At 46.4% G+C, this 16,476-nt stretch overlaps 1 protein-coding gene across 2 annotated transcripts in view; it reads left to right on the top strand.

The window, feature by feature from the left end:
* The window catches only part of SLC12A8 (solute carrier family 12 member 8), a 608,584-nt gene that overhangs the window by 544,596 nt on the left and 47,512 nt on the right, over window positions 1–16,476 (top strand). For both annotated transcript variants that reach the window (XM_069224286.1, XM_069224284.1), the window contains one exon: window positions 11,917–11,977. In XM_069224286.1, the coding sequence (XP_069080387.1) occupies window positions 11,917–11,977 (61 nt within the window). The remainder of the gene's footprint in view (window positions 1–11,916; window positions 11,978–16,476) is intronic.

Below are 16,476 nucleotides of genomic sequence, written 5' to 3'. Positions count from 1 at the left end.
GACAGTGCCCAGGCACACTGGTTCAAATTCTGAATATGTTTATATGAAATATTCAGGGATAGGGATGTGTGTTTTCAATATTGTAACAGGGGAGCAGCACACAGATATTACCGCAAATAATCTCTGTGACCCCCTCCCATTGCTTATGTGTAGGGTCCTGGTTTGATCTAAAAGCAACTTTTTTACGGATGTTGCATGAAGCACAACATTTCTCTGCAAAAATGTCTGTAATAGAGTCTCACACATCTCCCACATTAAAAAAATAAATTAAAATATAATGATATTTAAGACAGTCTACTTAAGAATTATTCAAGGTAATTTTGGGCAAGACTGCAGAATGGAGTTGGCTCGATCAGTGGGGAGCTGAAAGGCTGGGGGCCATGAGCCAGAGTCCACTCTCCCCATGCCTTAAAACGTCTCTGAGGAGAGGTCAGGGACAGTCTGAAGACTGACTGCGGTGTGCTCCTGGTCGGTAGTCAAGGTAGGGCAGAAGGCACATAGTTTAAGAGCAGATCACTTTGAAGACTGAGGACGGGGACTCATATCTGATGGATCCCAGCTGCTAAGAAAGGAAATGCTTCCAACTTGCGAGAGGGAAACACTGGGATCTCTGAGTTCCTCAACCGAGCTCCAAGTGGATTTATTAGATGGCACGTTCAAATGATATGCTTTGGGGTAAGCAACCCGCTGCATATGGAAGCAATCCCACACTTTATACAGGTGAATAGAAAATGAAAACGCATGATTAGTCAATTAGAATAATTCCTCTGACTGTCTCTGCCACCATGGGGATCAGACGTGACTTTGACACTGCCCGTCGGCTTGTTTCATTTGTCTGGATGCTGCTTATTTCAGCTTGATACTATTGACGTCCATTTCTAACGCAGCTTGCTCTTTCGGCCTCCAAGCCGCACTGCAAATAAACAGCTCAGCACCAGCCAGATGCAGCTAATAGCGCAGTGTCCGTCTTATCGCCACCAGACTTCAGTAAAGAGTTCATTGAGCCAATCCCAGGCTGCCCTACACTTCCCTGTGCCAAGATTACTTTCCATCTTCTTGATTGGCAGAGAGTGCCAAGTTCCCACAGTTCTGAGCCTTCTTATCGCCATCACCGTAATTACTAATGGAAAGGCGCAATACAACGGATTTCATACTGTAAAGTGACATATTTGAGCTTGTACTTATGTTAAAGTCAAGAGGACAAACTAAAATATCTACATGTCCAACGGACTAAGTACACATTAAAACCCCTTGTCCTCTATAGGATTCCTCTGGCGTTGGGAGATACAAATGCCACACTCCTGCTCAATGGTATTCCCATTTGCTAACGGGAAGCTTGTAATAAGTGCTATTTATTTCACCCAATAAATTCCAAAACTTAGTGTCTCAGGTTGCATTGGGTAAGATAAACAGCACATCTTAGGCCTGGCATGCTTGGCGTGGTTTCCTCTAACTTTTTTGCCCTCTGACCTCCTGTGTTTCTGACTAATTTTTGCTGACTTTTAGGATTCTGGGCACTTGTGGAGGTGCTCTGTACTCCAAACATGGTCACAATGGCTTCTCCACAATTGGCATATTTAATTTATTTGTAAGGCCCTAGTAAAGTGCACGGTATGTGCACAGGGTCTGTAAATTAAATGCTACTATTGGGCCTGCAGCACTGATTATGCCACCCACTACAGTAGCCTTTCAAACATGTCTCTAGCCTGCCATTGCAGAGCATGTGTCTGCAGTTTTAAACTGGCATTTCGACCTGGCATGTGTGCTCACTTGCTAGGCCCAAACCTCACTTTTTAGGTTGAGCATAGCAGCGCGCAAGCGCTGCTTTTTCCGACATGTTGGTATGTATCTGGGCTTTTAACCACGCCCACTGCATGCCAATCACTGTCACTTTTTCATGGGATTGTCTTTCAAAAATCCTTTGTTTTCGTTGGTAACTGCTTTACGTTTGTCCCTCCTTAGGGCAGTTTTGTACCACCTTGGCCATCTACGCTGTTACATTGAAAATTGCACTTTTGCCGATAACTTTGACTGCGAGCGAACTTCTTTTTCCTTTTGTCTCTGCGCTTACGGTAGGCGCTTGAATCAGCGCGCTTATGTCAACTGTTTTACTTTTTATTTTCAGTTTGTTTGGCTAGAAAAGTCCAGTTAGGAATTTACAATGCTAACAGCTCTACCTCGAGCAAATGCGAAACCCATTGCATTGCAAATGCTTGTTATTATATGTAAGTCACCCCTAAGGTAGGCCCTAGTTAGCCCCAAGGGCATGGTGCAGTGTATTAAATAAGTTTGACATGTACGTTTAAGTTTAACATGTCCATATAGTGAAACACTCTTCAATTTGTTTTTCGCTATTGCCATAGAATAACATTGGTATTACCATATATATATATATATATGGAGTTTGGTGTCCCAGGACTCACAATTTAAAATCAAACTTATGGTGAAGTCAGATATGAAATTGTAAGTTTGAAAATGCCACTTTTAAAAGTTGGCATTTTCTTACTTTAACCATTCTGTGCCTCTGCCTGTCTCTGAATCCACTTCTGGGGTTACATTACAGCTGGGCTGTGTGCATTCCCACTAGACAGTCTCACACAAAGTGGACTTAGGTGTGGCATTTGCATACTGTCTTCCTGGGCTAGATGGGTGGGAGGAGCTGACACTCCTGAATTGGGCTGCGCCTCTCCTCACATAAAGGGCTGCATAATCCCTTGTAGAGTATCTGGAGCCAGGGAGGGCAGGACAGGGATCTTGTGGACTTCAAAGGAAGGCCTGGAAGTTTCTCCCATTTTCCAGAACCAGGGCACCAAGTATAAATACTGGACCACAAATCCCATCAAATCATATCTGTGCTGGAACCAAGGATACTCTGCCAGGCAGGACTGCTGTGCTGCCAGGAGGGACTGCCACTCTGTAACTACATTGCTGTGTTGGCCTACTGCTGCTGTGTGCTGTAGGAGGGACTGCCACTTTGCTGTTTGCTCTGCGTGTTGGCCTGCTGCTTCTGTACAGCAGTTAGAAGGACTGCACTTCCTCTCTACATCCTTACTCCCAAGAGTCTCCAAAGGCTTGCTGACTTGCCCGATGTTGTTCTACAGTCTCAGGGATATCAAAGGCTGCTTGCAACTCTCCTGGTGCTGCTGGACTCTGCATCTGTGAGTTCTATCCTTGTCGAGGTGCCCCATCCAGTTTTGGGACTCAGGAGTGGCTTCTGCAGCTACAAACTGCAAAAAGTGATGCATCGCCCTGAGTGCAGCAGAAAAATTGATGCATCGCATTTCGGATAGCTATACAGCAGCTACCGCACGGCAGTCGATTCAGCTACTGCGTGGCCCGCTGACAGCACATCACATCAACTTCTACCGAGTCCAGCGACAGCGCATTGCCGTGGAAAAATATTGATGCATCATGTACTCACCGTCGATACTTTGCTCTGCTAAAGGTACTGTTGAGCTGACCCTGCGATGGTTCTGTAGCCAGCCTACCCTCCATTGCTGTCGGTCTGCATTTTGGATTTGTACCTCTCCCTTGCAACCTTAAGTAACCTTTTTACCCCTACTGACTTCTAAGCAGTGTTTTCACATTTAGGTGGTCATTTAGGCATTGGCGGTGTAACAGAACGGCCGCCGACAACGGGTCCACAGTGCTGGCCGTGTCCGTAGCAACATACCCCCTGGGCACCAGAGAGAGCCTAGGGGGTATGACGTCTGACGCAGGAGGCGTCGGGACGTTTAAAAACAGAGAAGACGGACCAAAAGAGAATGCGAGAGAAGAGACGGAGAGAGACACACCGCGGAGACAAACCGAGGAAAGAAGAAAAGGAGAAACGGAACCCGGCCGAACGGAACCTAACGGAAAGGAGAAGAACCACAGGGCGCCTCCCGCCCCTGTGGAAGAGAAGCCGGGAGACCGCCAAACAGCCGGCCGGAATAAAGGGAGGAAACCGGGGAGGTCCTGCAGAAAAGGAGAGACCCTCTAACAGAAAGGGAAACCTAACCTCGACCTCCCTAACCCACGTATAGGAATGCCACAATAAGAAGCTATCAGGAGAAAGGGAAATTCCTGGGATCACACAAAGGAGTGAAGGGCACAGACAATTAAAGATTATCCTGTCACAACCGCCACCCCTTCTACCCATCCCCGCACTACCCTACTAACCCTATAGAGACTTTTTCCCCGTACGCCCCACTTACCTACTTTTGTTCTTCTTTTTCGTTTCTGGGAAACCTGGGCGGCTGGAACAAGGGGAAGACCGGACCCCTCTCGAGGTTGGACCAGACCACGTCGGGATCACAGCAAGAGCCCTGAAAGGAAAAGAAAAGGGGTCTTGAGTGAATGTAACTGGACAAATCTTGTGAAAAGAAACAAGAGATTACAACAGTCCACAGTAATCAGAACTCAAATAAATCTGTTATCCCCCTCAAATCTTGCGCCTGTCGCATTATTCCAATATCTCTCTCGTGTGATAACGAACCCATTACAGTGGTGTCAGAAGTGGGATATTGGAACGGGCGACAGGAATTCAAAAACATGGAGGGTACTCCCACAATAGCGGACATGATGCAGCAGTTAGCTGAAGGACAGAGACATCTACAAATTGTGTGGGAGGAGCAACAGAAAGAAGCCAAAGTGGAAAGGGAGGCACTACAAAGCACTCTTAAAAGTCAGGCCACTATCATGGCCAACAACCAGTTGGTACATGAAAACGCGATAAAGACCCTGACTGATACTATGGCAGCCACCCGGGTACATCCTAATGTACCCAGTTCAGTTTTACAGAGATATCAGGAAGGCGAGGATCCCGACGCCTTCTTTACCAACTTTGAGCGCGTTGCCACTTCAGCCACCTGGCCGCAAGATAGATGGGGTCAGTATATCGCTCCTTTGTTAACAGGGACCCTCCAAGCAGCATATCAAGCGGTTAACCCGGGAGGAACAACGCCCTATTAGGACATCAAGAAGAGCATCCTGGAACGGGTGGGCTTTGACACAGAGCATTACCGGGTTAGGTTCCGTAAAGCCAAGTGGGGCCCCTCTGAGAACCCTCGAGCGTTATACTTTCGGATCAAAGATTTGGGTCTCAAGTGGCTAGGACCCATAGGGACGAATAGGGAAGATATTATTGAGGTCGTCCTCTTGGAACAATATCTAGACGCCCTACCTACCAATACACGCAACTGGATCAAACAACACCCAAACCCAGATACAAACACTACCATTGAACTAGCCTGTGCCTTTCATCGCTCCCTCAAGTTTAAAACGCCCCTCCCGCGCACATTGCCTAACCCCCTTAGACAGAACCTGGGACAATCCTCGGCCATGGGGAAAAGACCGGTAGAAGAACCAGGAAAACCACGCGGGACGGAGAAGCCCTATGTACAGCAACCCCAATGCTTTAGTTGTGGGGAATGGGGTCACATTGCCCGCTTCTGTCCTCTGAAATCCGAGAAACCTGAACCTATGGAAATAGGGGTTACTAGGGGCAGGGTATTCTACACCGGGGGAAGAGAAACCCAATACAAAAAGGAGCTCGTCATCAATGGAAGAAAAATGGTGGCCCTCATCGACTCAGGGTGCAGTCAATCCGTAGTTAGGGCAGATTTAATGCCCGGCCATACCTTCACTCCGGGACTCACAGTATCCATTTGCTGTATACACGGGGAGACAAGAGAATATCCCCTAATATGGACTACCCTTTCATGGGAAGGAAAAGAGACTCACATAAAGATGGGGGTGGTTGAACGTTTGGTTGAAGAGGCCATAATAGGAACGGACTTTAAAGACTTTCCGATACTGTTAGACAGTACACGGAATAAGGAGGACCTGAACGCCTGGTGGGGAAGTGCTCCTTTTTCTAAGCTACCCATACAAGCCCCTGTTGGTCGCTATAAACCTACTAAAAGAGAAAAACGAGAAGCAAGGAAGACCTATGTGAGAGGGAACGCGAGCCACGCTAGGGTACTTACACAGGTACACACCCTCACGGGTCTTCCCCCTTTCCGAAGTAGTCAAAGAGAAGATCCAAGCTTGATCAATGCCTGGAAAAATGCCAGACCCCGAAACCTAGATGATAAGGGCCCCTCCTTTACGATAGTTAAAAACCTGTTATACCGAATCACCAATAGTGGCAGAGAAGAAAAGAAACAACTACTGGTTCCTGAAGCCTATAGACAGCAGGTGCTGCATCTAGCCCACAATCAACCAGGGGGTGGTCATTATGGGAGGGAGAAGACAGAAGAGTACCTGTTAAGGAAGTTCTACTGGCCTGGGGTCTTTTCTCAGATCAGAAAATTCTGTCAGCAATGCCCGAAATGTCAGTTGATCGACCCTGGACCTAAGAAAAGAGCCCCATTACACCCCCTTCCCATTATTGACATACCTTTCTCTAGGATAGGAATGGACATAGTAGGTCCCCTTCTACCTTCTTCCAAGGGTTACCGTTATATTTTAGTGTTGGTCGATTACGCCACTAGATACCCTGAGGCCATACCCCTCACCAGTATTAACACCAAAAGTGTTGCCAATGCCATGATAGGGTTCTTTTCGCGAATCGGTTTTCCCCGAGAAATATTAACGGACCAAGCTACCCAGTTTATGTCCAATTTGATGGCTCAAATTTGTCAATTGCTAGGGATCAGGCAGTTGAGGACAGCGGTCTACCATCCCCAAACAGATGGGTTAGTGGAGAGGTACAACCACACCCTAAAAACACTCCTAAGGAAGTCAATTTCCAAGTCCGGTAAGGACTGGGACAGGAAACTACCCTTAGTATTATATGCCATCAGGACCCATGAACAAGCCTCTATAGGACATAGTCCATTTGAACTGCTGTTTGGACGGCAGCCTAGGACATTACTAGACATGGCAGCAGAGTTATGGGAGGAAGAGGAGGATGGGGAAAAATCTCTTCTGGAATACACCAGCGATTTAAAATCCCGATTACAAACGGTATGGGAGGATGTAAGGGGACATATGGAAAAAGCTCAGGAGAAGCAAAAGCGATATTACGACAGGAATACGCAAATGCAAACTTTTGTGGAGGGAGACAGGGTATTAGTGCTTCTACCCAGTTCAGATAACAAACTTTTGGCTAAATGGCAGGGGCCGTATAAGGTGATAGGAGTGGTAACTCCTGTTACATATAACATACAACTCGCAGTTAATCCCAAACGATCTCAGATCTTTCATGTTAACCTGCTTAAAAGGTGGGAAGAACCGCAGGTAGACCAGACCACGGGCTGTTTAGTTAATACGGTGAAGGAACTGGAAATAGGATGGTGTCCCACAGAACTTCCCTCACGAGACGATGTACCCCATCGAAATATAGAAATTTCGGTTCAACAGAACAGACAATTAACCCAACTCCTCAACATACATAACCATGTATTTTCCCCGATACCGGGTAAAACCGAATTAGTGCAACATCGGATTATAACGCAACCTGGTAAGATAGTCAGGCTACGGCCCTACCGTATTCCCGAAGCTAGGAAGGTCATAGTTGAAAATAAAATCAAAAAAATATTAGACCTGGGTATTATAGAGCCTTCCCAAAGCCCCTGGTGTTCCCCTGTGGTGTTAGTGCCAAAACCGGACGGGTCTATACGCTTTTGTATTGATTTTAGACAAGTCAATGCCGTATCCCAATTTGATACTTATCCCCTTCCAAGGGTAGATGAACTTCTAGAAAGACTAGGTAAAGCTAAATACATGTCTACCCTAGACTTAACAAAAGGGTACTGGCAGATTCCTTTAGCCAAAGAAGATAAAGAAAAAACGGCGTTCTCCGCCTCCTCCGGCCTGTATCATTTTAATGTTCTCCCTTTTGGACTACATGGGGCCCCCGCCACTTTTCAACGACTCATCGATACCATCCTACGATCTCATACCAGATACGCGGCCGCCTATCTGGATGACATCGTTATTTATAGCGAGACCTGGGAAGACCATTTAACACATTTAGACAAAATCCTTACAGCACTACGAAGGGCTGGACTGACAGCCAATCCCTCAAAAAGCCGACTAGCATTTAATGAAATCCCCTACCTGGGATATCATATCGGAAAAGGGATCATTAGACCCCAAATGAATAAAGTAGAGGCCATCCTACGCATAAGTACCCCCACAACAAAAAAAGAAATCCGTTCATTCTTGGGCCTGGTGGGGTACTATCGGAGATTTATACCGCATTATTCCACCTTGGCCGCTCCTCTGACGGACCTCCTGAGGAAAGGTCAGCCCAAAAATATTTCGAGTCTAAACCCGGTACAGTCACATAGTTATCATACCTTACAAAGGTGTCTCACTACACAACCGGTTTTAAAATGCCCTGAGTTTGATCTTCCATTTCACCTTCAAACAGATGCCTCGGACGTAGGTCTGGGGGCTGTGCTTTTTCAGAATGATAAAACCAATGTAAGCCATCCGGTAGTCTTTATTAGTCGCAAGCTCTTCCCCCGGGAACGGAAATATCCCATATTAGAACGTGAGTGTCTCGCCATTAAGTGGGCTATTGAAAGCCTTCAATATTACCTCCTAGGAAGACCCTTCCTATTGTACACGGATCACGCTCCTCTTACCTGGCTCTCGAGATATAAAGATACCAACGTTCGCATTCTGAGATGGTTTATGGAGCTTCAACCTTTCTCCTTCCAGGTTTGCCATCTCCCTGGTGATCTTATGGGACAGGCTGACTATTTGCCTCGGTTCCCGGGACCTTTGGGGCTCGAACAGCCCCATTCAAGGGAGGGGATGTGTAACGGAACGGCCGCCGACAACGGGTCCACAGTGCTGGCCGTGTCCGTAGCAACATACCCCCGGGGCACCAGAGAGAGCCTAGGGGGTATGACGTCTGACGCAGGAGGCGTCGGGATGTTTAAAAACAGAGAAGACGGACCAAAAGAGAACGCGAGAGAAGAGACGGAGAGAGATGCACCGCGGAGACAAACCGAGGAAAGAAGAAAAGGAGAAACGGAACCCGGCCGAACGGAACCTAACAGAAAGGAGAAGAACCACAGGGCGCCTCCCGCCCCTGTGGAAGAGAAGCCGGGAGACCGCCAAACAGCCGGCCGCGTCCCCGGAGGGGCGTGGCCTCCTCAGGTACGTGTGTACCGTAACTGGGGTGTTCTGACAGAGTGGCTGTCAGGAATAAGGGGCGGTTGGGGGAATAAAGGGAGGAGACCGGGGAGGTCCTGCAGAGAAGGGGAGACCCTCTAACAGAAAGGGAAACCTAACCTCGACCTCCCTAACCCACGTATAGGAATGCCACAATAAGAAGCTATCAGGAGAAAGGAAAATTCCTGGGATCACACAAAGGAGTGAAGGGCACAAACAATTAAAGATTATCCCGTCACAACCGCCACCCCTTCTACCCATCCCCGCACTACCCTACTAACCCTATATAGACTTTTTCCCCGTATGCCCCACTTACCAGTATTTTTGTGGTGTCTCCCACTGTATTACTGTAAATATGTGTTGCACAAATACTTTACACATTGCCTCTTAAGTTAAGCCTGACTGCTCTGTGCCAAGATAAAAGGTCGTGAGCACAGGTTAATTTAGGATGTGTATTTGACATACCTTGACTGAGATTGTGATCCCTATTTGGATAAGGTGCATGCCTCTGGCAACTATAGACCCAATTTCCAGCAACACAAATTATTCTGGGGTACTCAGAGTTGCAAAGTAGCTTAGCCATGTAGCCAGATTTTGGATTCATTGTAGTTTCCTGGGTGATAAACCAGAATGCTTAAAGTAAAGGGCATTGCCCTAGTTAAAACACAATATAGTGCACACTCCAGTGACCATAGGATCAAAACACAAAGTAGTATAATTTTTAATTTTGGTTATAGATGCATCTGGATAAACATGGCAGATTATACTTGAATCTCCTGATCCAGAAGCCAGCCTGATCAACAGAGAAACCCAGGTTCCTAGCCTTAATAACTGGGTAGAACAAAGGGTCTATTGCTGTCATTCATGGATTTTGTGTCCAGCTCAGGATTCCTAACACTGGCTACAAATCCTTTTTTTCACACCTTAAATTCAGAGAGTTTGATCCCATCCAGAGTTAATGGACAACACTTCTCCTCCATCGCAGAGATTGGGGTTGTCCAGAAAATTGTTAAGTCATCCACAAATTTCTCAGCTTTTTTTAGTGATTGTAGGAAGGAGCATAATGGGCCAAGAGCTGACTAAGGGGGTCATTACAACCCTGGCGGATGGTGTTAAAGCGGCGGTAAAACCGCCAACAGGCTGGCGGTCTTATTTTTGGAACCGCCATGGTCATCTGCCGCTTCTCCGTTCCGCCCACCAGGGCGGAGATGACCGCTGGGCTGGAGACCTGGGTCTCCAGCCCAGCGGCCGTGACAATACCACCGCCGGTATTTTGACCCAGCTTACCGCCGTGGATTTCCAGCGGTAGGAACCGCCATGAAATCCATGGCGGTAAGCTCTATCAGTGGTACTACCCTGGCACTGATAGGGGTCTCCCCCTCCCCTACACCCCCTACCAGCCCTGCCACTCCCCAAAGGTGGCAGGACCCCCCTCCCCACCCCGACCCCCGACATTACCTTACACGCACACACCCGACATGCATGCAGGCACCACCAACACACATACACGCACACACACGACACACATGACAACATCCACACACACAGTCAGACACGTACACCCACATTCACACATTCACGCACACATCCACACAGACATACCTACAGACATACACGCACTCATTCCCATAACACGCAACACCCCGCAAGCATACACGCACTCACACCCCCCTACATACACAGACGCACACCCCCATGCACCCACACAACACACAACACCACCCCATCCCCTTCCCCTAATGGACGATCGACTTACCTGTTCCGTCGATCCGCCGGGAGGGGACGGGAGCCAAGGGGGCAGCTCCGCCGACACCACACTGCCAACAGAACACCGCCGCGCAGAATCACAGGATGTGATTAGCTGGGCGGTGTTCTGTTGGCGTGGTGGTGGAGCAACCTCCACTTCCCCGCCGCCAGCATGTATGGCTGTTGGGGGCTCTCTGTCGGAAAAACAACGGAGGGCAGCCAACGGTCATAATACGCCGAGCGGCAAACCGCCACTACTGGCGGTCTTCCGCACGGCGGTCCCTCGGAGGTCTTGTTAAAAGACCGCCGAGGTTGTAATGACCACCTAAGTCAACTGGATCCAGAGCTGGCTTTTTTCATAGAGGGCTATTAATGTATGTCTTTGCCAATAGGGGACAGATCCAATGTATCCTGCAGAACAAAAACAGAAAGGAAAATCTCCAGGAGCTTCTTATTTAAGTGAGAATGATTCCCCTCCACTTCCATACTCGTGTGAAGTGTGAGGGTGTTCACACAGTTATATAGTACCGGATGCTACTGAATAGACTTATAAAATAAGAACATTTTTCTAGAAAAAACAGTGATAACTCATTGCAAGGCCTTTGTGACTGAGAGATTGCTGTTTTACAGCTGGATTACCTTCTGCATTACAGACAATAGCATTGATGTCTCTTACAGTAAAACAGAACAAGACTATTTTTGCATTGCATTGCCTACAGCTACTCAGAAAACAACTTTAAAAATACCCCCTTGGCCTGTCCACTGGGCTTCTATATAGGGATTTTAAACAATATCTAATGGATATTTTGGGGGGATTATTCCCCCACACAAACTATTGCTCAGCGTGATCTTTTATGTATTGTAATGTGCTGTGTGTGTTGTCACGGTTTTGGGGATTGGTGCACATTTTTAAAAAGAAATGTAAAAATACAACCATTTCATAGCTAATGGCGCAAACAAAGAGGTGATGTACTGGAAGAGTAACCATGTTAGAACGCAGCCTCGTTTTGCGATGTTTGACTGTCTTTTTAAATTTTTCTTTTACTCGCCAAACAGGAGCTTCAGCAGATTTCAGCTTCTTAAAATGGATCCGGTCACTTCTGTCAAATACTCTCAGGTAGGTGTTACAGGCCATTTGTTAAACATTTGAAAACAAAATACGGACAAAAGTGCACAGTAATAACATTGTTGTCACCTTTACATATGAGTAAATTAGAGGAACTTGTTAGGTTAGAGCACTTAGTTGAACACTGCATAATTAAAACTCATGTATCTATGTTTCTGCATGCAGTCTGAGAACTTTGTATAATATCCTCAAAATGTTATGATCAATAGAATGTTTGTGTCTTAGTTTAGTCTTGGGCCTGATTTAGAGTGTGGCAGAAAGGGTACTCCCTCTGTTCTGAATGCCAGCCCGCCTCATTTAGAGTCCGGTGGACCATTTGTATGTCGACGGTGGAGACTACTGCTTTTCTGCCACAGACATACACCTCTATTGGAGTAAGGGCCATCGGAGGGTGTACCATTTATCTGCCCTCCCTTGTTATGGTGGGCAAACAAATTGGAAGTTTTTACTTTAGCTTCTCGCCATCCAAACCGTGATGATAAGTGAAAGTTAAAAGGTCTCAATGGTTCCCACTCCATAGGAGAAAACTCCCAACTCTAGGAGATCAATGCAATTTTATTTTCACAAATGAAAATCCCATCTTGGGATTTGTTTTTGAAAATAAAAAAAAAACAAATTGATAGTGTGCCATAGGGTTCCATCAAGTTGACTGAGCTGTACTGTTTTTCCAATGCATTGGCAGGAACTGCTGTGACAGCGGTTTCTGCCAATGTAGGAGATATGCAGTGGGGCAACGGGCAACTCTAAATTTGTAGTGTGGGTAGTCCAACAGGGAAACCAAGTAAACTACTTAGTTGCCCTGACAAGAGTACACACACTCTAAATCAGGCCCTAAGTGTTTTGGATTCGCCAAGATGCCAATATTAGATTAGTCATCTTTTAAATCCTAGTTTGACTGAATAATATATTCTCTCTATCCATTAAATGTTTATCATAAGAAATAAGACTGGACATATTTCTATCATCAAATCTAGTACAATCCACTTAAATGATGTTAAATGTGAAGGTCATTTGGTTTGCTTTTAAACAACATAATTTCCATGTATATTTTCAGTTCAGACCAACAGACCACGTTTTTATTTCTAAATAAAGATCATTTTTGTGTGTACTCTTAAAGTGTCCACTTTCAGATCTCGCACTTAGATGACCCAGGAAATTTATAAATTTTTGCTACCCTTTTCTACCTTCTACCTGCCTCATGAAAAGTAGCAATCATGGCCAACATTCTGCATCATATTCTGTGGAGCAAATTTTTAAAGTCTTATGAGAATTTCAGGTTCACCAAGCCATCTAACATTATATACAAAGACATTCACTTGAACAGCCTGGTGGATGCCTGGATCATTTTAAGGTTCTGAGAGGTAAATGAAATTCACAAGGTTTACTCAAAACTTCTTGAAGGCGTCTCTAGGTTTGTCCCATTGCAGGTCTTTGTGGATACAGGAAAAGACATTGACTGTATGTCTGAGATGCTCATGGACTCCTAATTGACTCCATAAAAAATGCTTCTCACTTGGGCCTCAGAGCATTAATTTTGAAGTGCATGGTCTCCATATCTGGAGACCTGAGGTTACATGCTTTATACTCCAGCAGATAGATGTTCGAAGGAATAACTGTGCACCTTGCAGTATGGGGTGGGATGGAAATGGGTGGAAATTCCTGCTACAACCAGTGGTCGCTATTTAAAGATTAGACAGGATTAATATTAGATGACCCCACTCCCTCCATCCAGAGACTTAAGCCCCACTAGGTGGGCAAGCCCCTACTACGCAGTCTGTGCTCAGTATGGAAGCTGATGGGTAGAGCCCACTCCCACCAGAAACCTAACCCCAATTAGGTGGGCAAGCCCTACTGTAAATACTTCACATAGTCAGCGCTCAGTACAGAGACTGTGGTTAGAAGCCACTTCCTCCAGAAACCCAAGCCCCATTAGGCGGGACAGCCCCTATTACGCACATTCTGCAGTTAAAGCGCAGGCTATGCACAGAGCCACCTCCTTCCAGCCAATCAAGCACTATTAGGTGGGCAGGCCTTTACTATGCATAGTCAGTGCTGAGTATGCAGCATGTGCATAGACCCTACTCCATCTAGAAATGCAAGCCCCATTAAATGGGCAGCTTCTGTTATGCACAGTCAGCGATCAGTGTGCAGACCGTGTGTAGAACCCACGCCTCCAAAGACTCAAGCTCCGTTATGTCTGTGAGCCCCTCACAGTTTGCCCTCCATTTGCAGACTCTGTGCAGAGCCCACACTCTCCAAATATCCAAGTCCCATTAGGTGGGAAGTTCCTAATATGAACATTCTGTTCTCAGTGTGTAGACTGTGTGTAGAGCCCACTCCTTACAGGCACCCAAGCCTCAATAGGTGGGAAAGTCCCTACCACGCACAGCCTGCACTGTCTGCGCTGCTATTCATAAAAAGCCCACTCCCTCTAGACAACCAAACCCAATTTAATGGGCAAGTCACTACTACAGTGGATTACATGTAGTGAAGGGCTTACTTAGTACAGATAAAAATGTTAGTAATATTTTACTTTAAGTTAAAAAAGCCCTAGAAGCTCACTGAAAATATAAAGGAGAAAGTGGCTGTTAGAAATGGGGTCTTTGGTTGGCAGTCAGGCTACCCCTGTCCAAGCAAGGACCCTCACTCTAGTCAGGTTAAGTCACACACAATCCAAATTATCCTGTGCCCACCCTCTGGTAGCTTGGCACTGAGCAGTCAGGCTTAACTTAGAAGGCAATGTGTAAAGTATTTGTGCAATAAATCATGCAATTACACAGTAGATCACCACAAAATACACCACCCGGTGTTTAGAAAAAATGTATAATATTTATCTGGTAAGAAGCAGGCCAATACGATTAAGATGGAATAAGTATATGTTGAAATATCACTATAAAAATTAAATAAAGTGTCTTTAGTCTCTTAAAAAGCAACAAGTATCTCTTGCAAGCACAAAGTACCCAGTTTGCGTTCAAATTCTACTCAAGGGACGGCAGAGGAGGGGATGCACAGAAAACGGGTAGGTGTGCGTCGATGCGTTGTTGAGTTTGCACGCAGGGAAGGCTTTGTGCCGATTTCTGATGCAGAGACCGGGATCCTCTTCGGGTTGCAGGTTTTTCGAACGCCCCAGGGACGATGCGTTGAAATCTGGTGCTTGCAGGACGAAGTCACAGCGGCTGTGTCGATCCGGTGGGCGTTGCATGGAAACTTCTACCGCACAGCAGGTGCTGAGTTGATTCCTCTATGGAAGTCGGGCTGCATTGTTCCGGCTCAGCTTTGCGTCGATCCAGTGGGCCGTATGTCAAATTTCTGGTCGCTACGCTGGTGCTGCATTGGTATTCTCTTTGAGAAGTCAGGCTGCGTCGTTACGGTTGGGCGTGCAGTAATTTTCTCACTGCGGTGCAGGCTGTGCATCGTTTCTTAAGGGCTGTGCATCGATTTTCAGGGAGTTCTCTTGCAGGAATGAAGTCTTTTTGGTCCTGAGACTTCAGGGAACAGGAGGTAAGTTCTATTCAAGCCCTTGGAGAGCACTTCTCAGCACAGCCAGAGAGCAGCAGGGCAGCAACATGGCAGCAGTCCTTCTCAGAAAAGCAGTCAGGTGAGTCCTTTGGGCATCCAGGCAGTTCTTCTTGGCAGGTTGCCGGTTCTGGTTCAAGTTCTCTTCTCCAGGAAGTGTCTTGATGAAGTAGAGTGTCTACCTCAGAAGTGTCTAAGTTGGTAGGGTCAGAGACCCTGCTTAAATATCCAAATGTGCCTTTGAAGTGGGGGAGACTTCAAAGAGAGGCTTAGAAGTGCTTAAAGTCCCCTTTCAGTTCCATCCTGTCTGCCAGGGTCCCAGTAGGGGGTGTGGCAGTCCTTTGTGTGAGGGCAGGCTACTGTCCTTTGACATGTAAGTGTCAGGCCCTCCACCCTCTCAGGCCAGGAAGACCCATTCAATATGTAGATGTATGCATGTGTGACTGAGCATCCTGTGTTTGGGGTTGTCTGAGTGAATGCACAAGGGAGCTGTCAACTAAACCTAGCCAGATGTGGATTGGAAGACACAGAAGGATTTGAGTGTAGAGAAATGCTCACCTTCTAAAAGTAGTTTTTCTAAAATAGTAATATCAAATCCAACTTCACCATTAAGCAGGATTTTGCATCACCATTCTGGCCATACTAAATATGACCTGGCTACTCCTTTCAGATCAGGATCTACCACTCAAAACAGTATATGAGGGTAGCTCTAATGCTATCCTATGAAAGGTGCAGGCCTCACAGCAGTGTAAAACGAATTTAGGAGTTTTACACTACCGGGACATATATAGAAACACAAGTTCATGTCCTGCCTTTTACCTACATAGCACCCTGCCCTATGGGCTACCTAGAGCCTACCTTAGGGGTGGCTTATATGTAGAAAAAGGGAAGTTTAAGGTATGGCAAGTACTTTTAAATGCCAAGTCCAAATGGCAGTGAAACTGCACACACGGGCACTGTGACATGGTTAGGGG

This window comes from Pleurodeles waltl, chromosome 3_1, assembly GCF_031143425.1.
Source record: "Pleurodeles waltl isolate 20211129_DDA chromosome 3_1, aPleWal1.hap1.20221129, whole genome shotgun sequence".
Lineage (NCBI taxonomy): Eukaryota > Metazoa > Chordata > Amphibia > Caudata > Salamandridae > Pleurodeles > Pleurodeles waltl.
Note: the sequence above shows the minus strand (reverse complement) of the source record. Positions and strands in the feature narration are given on the sequence as shown.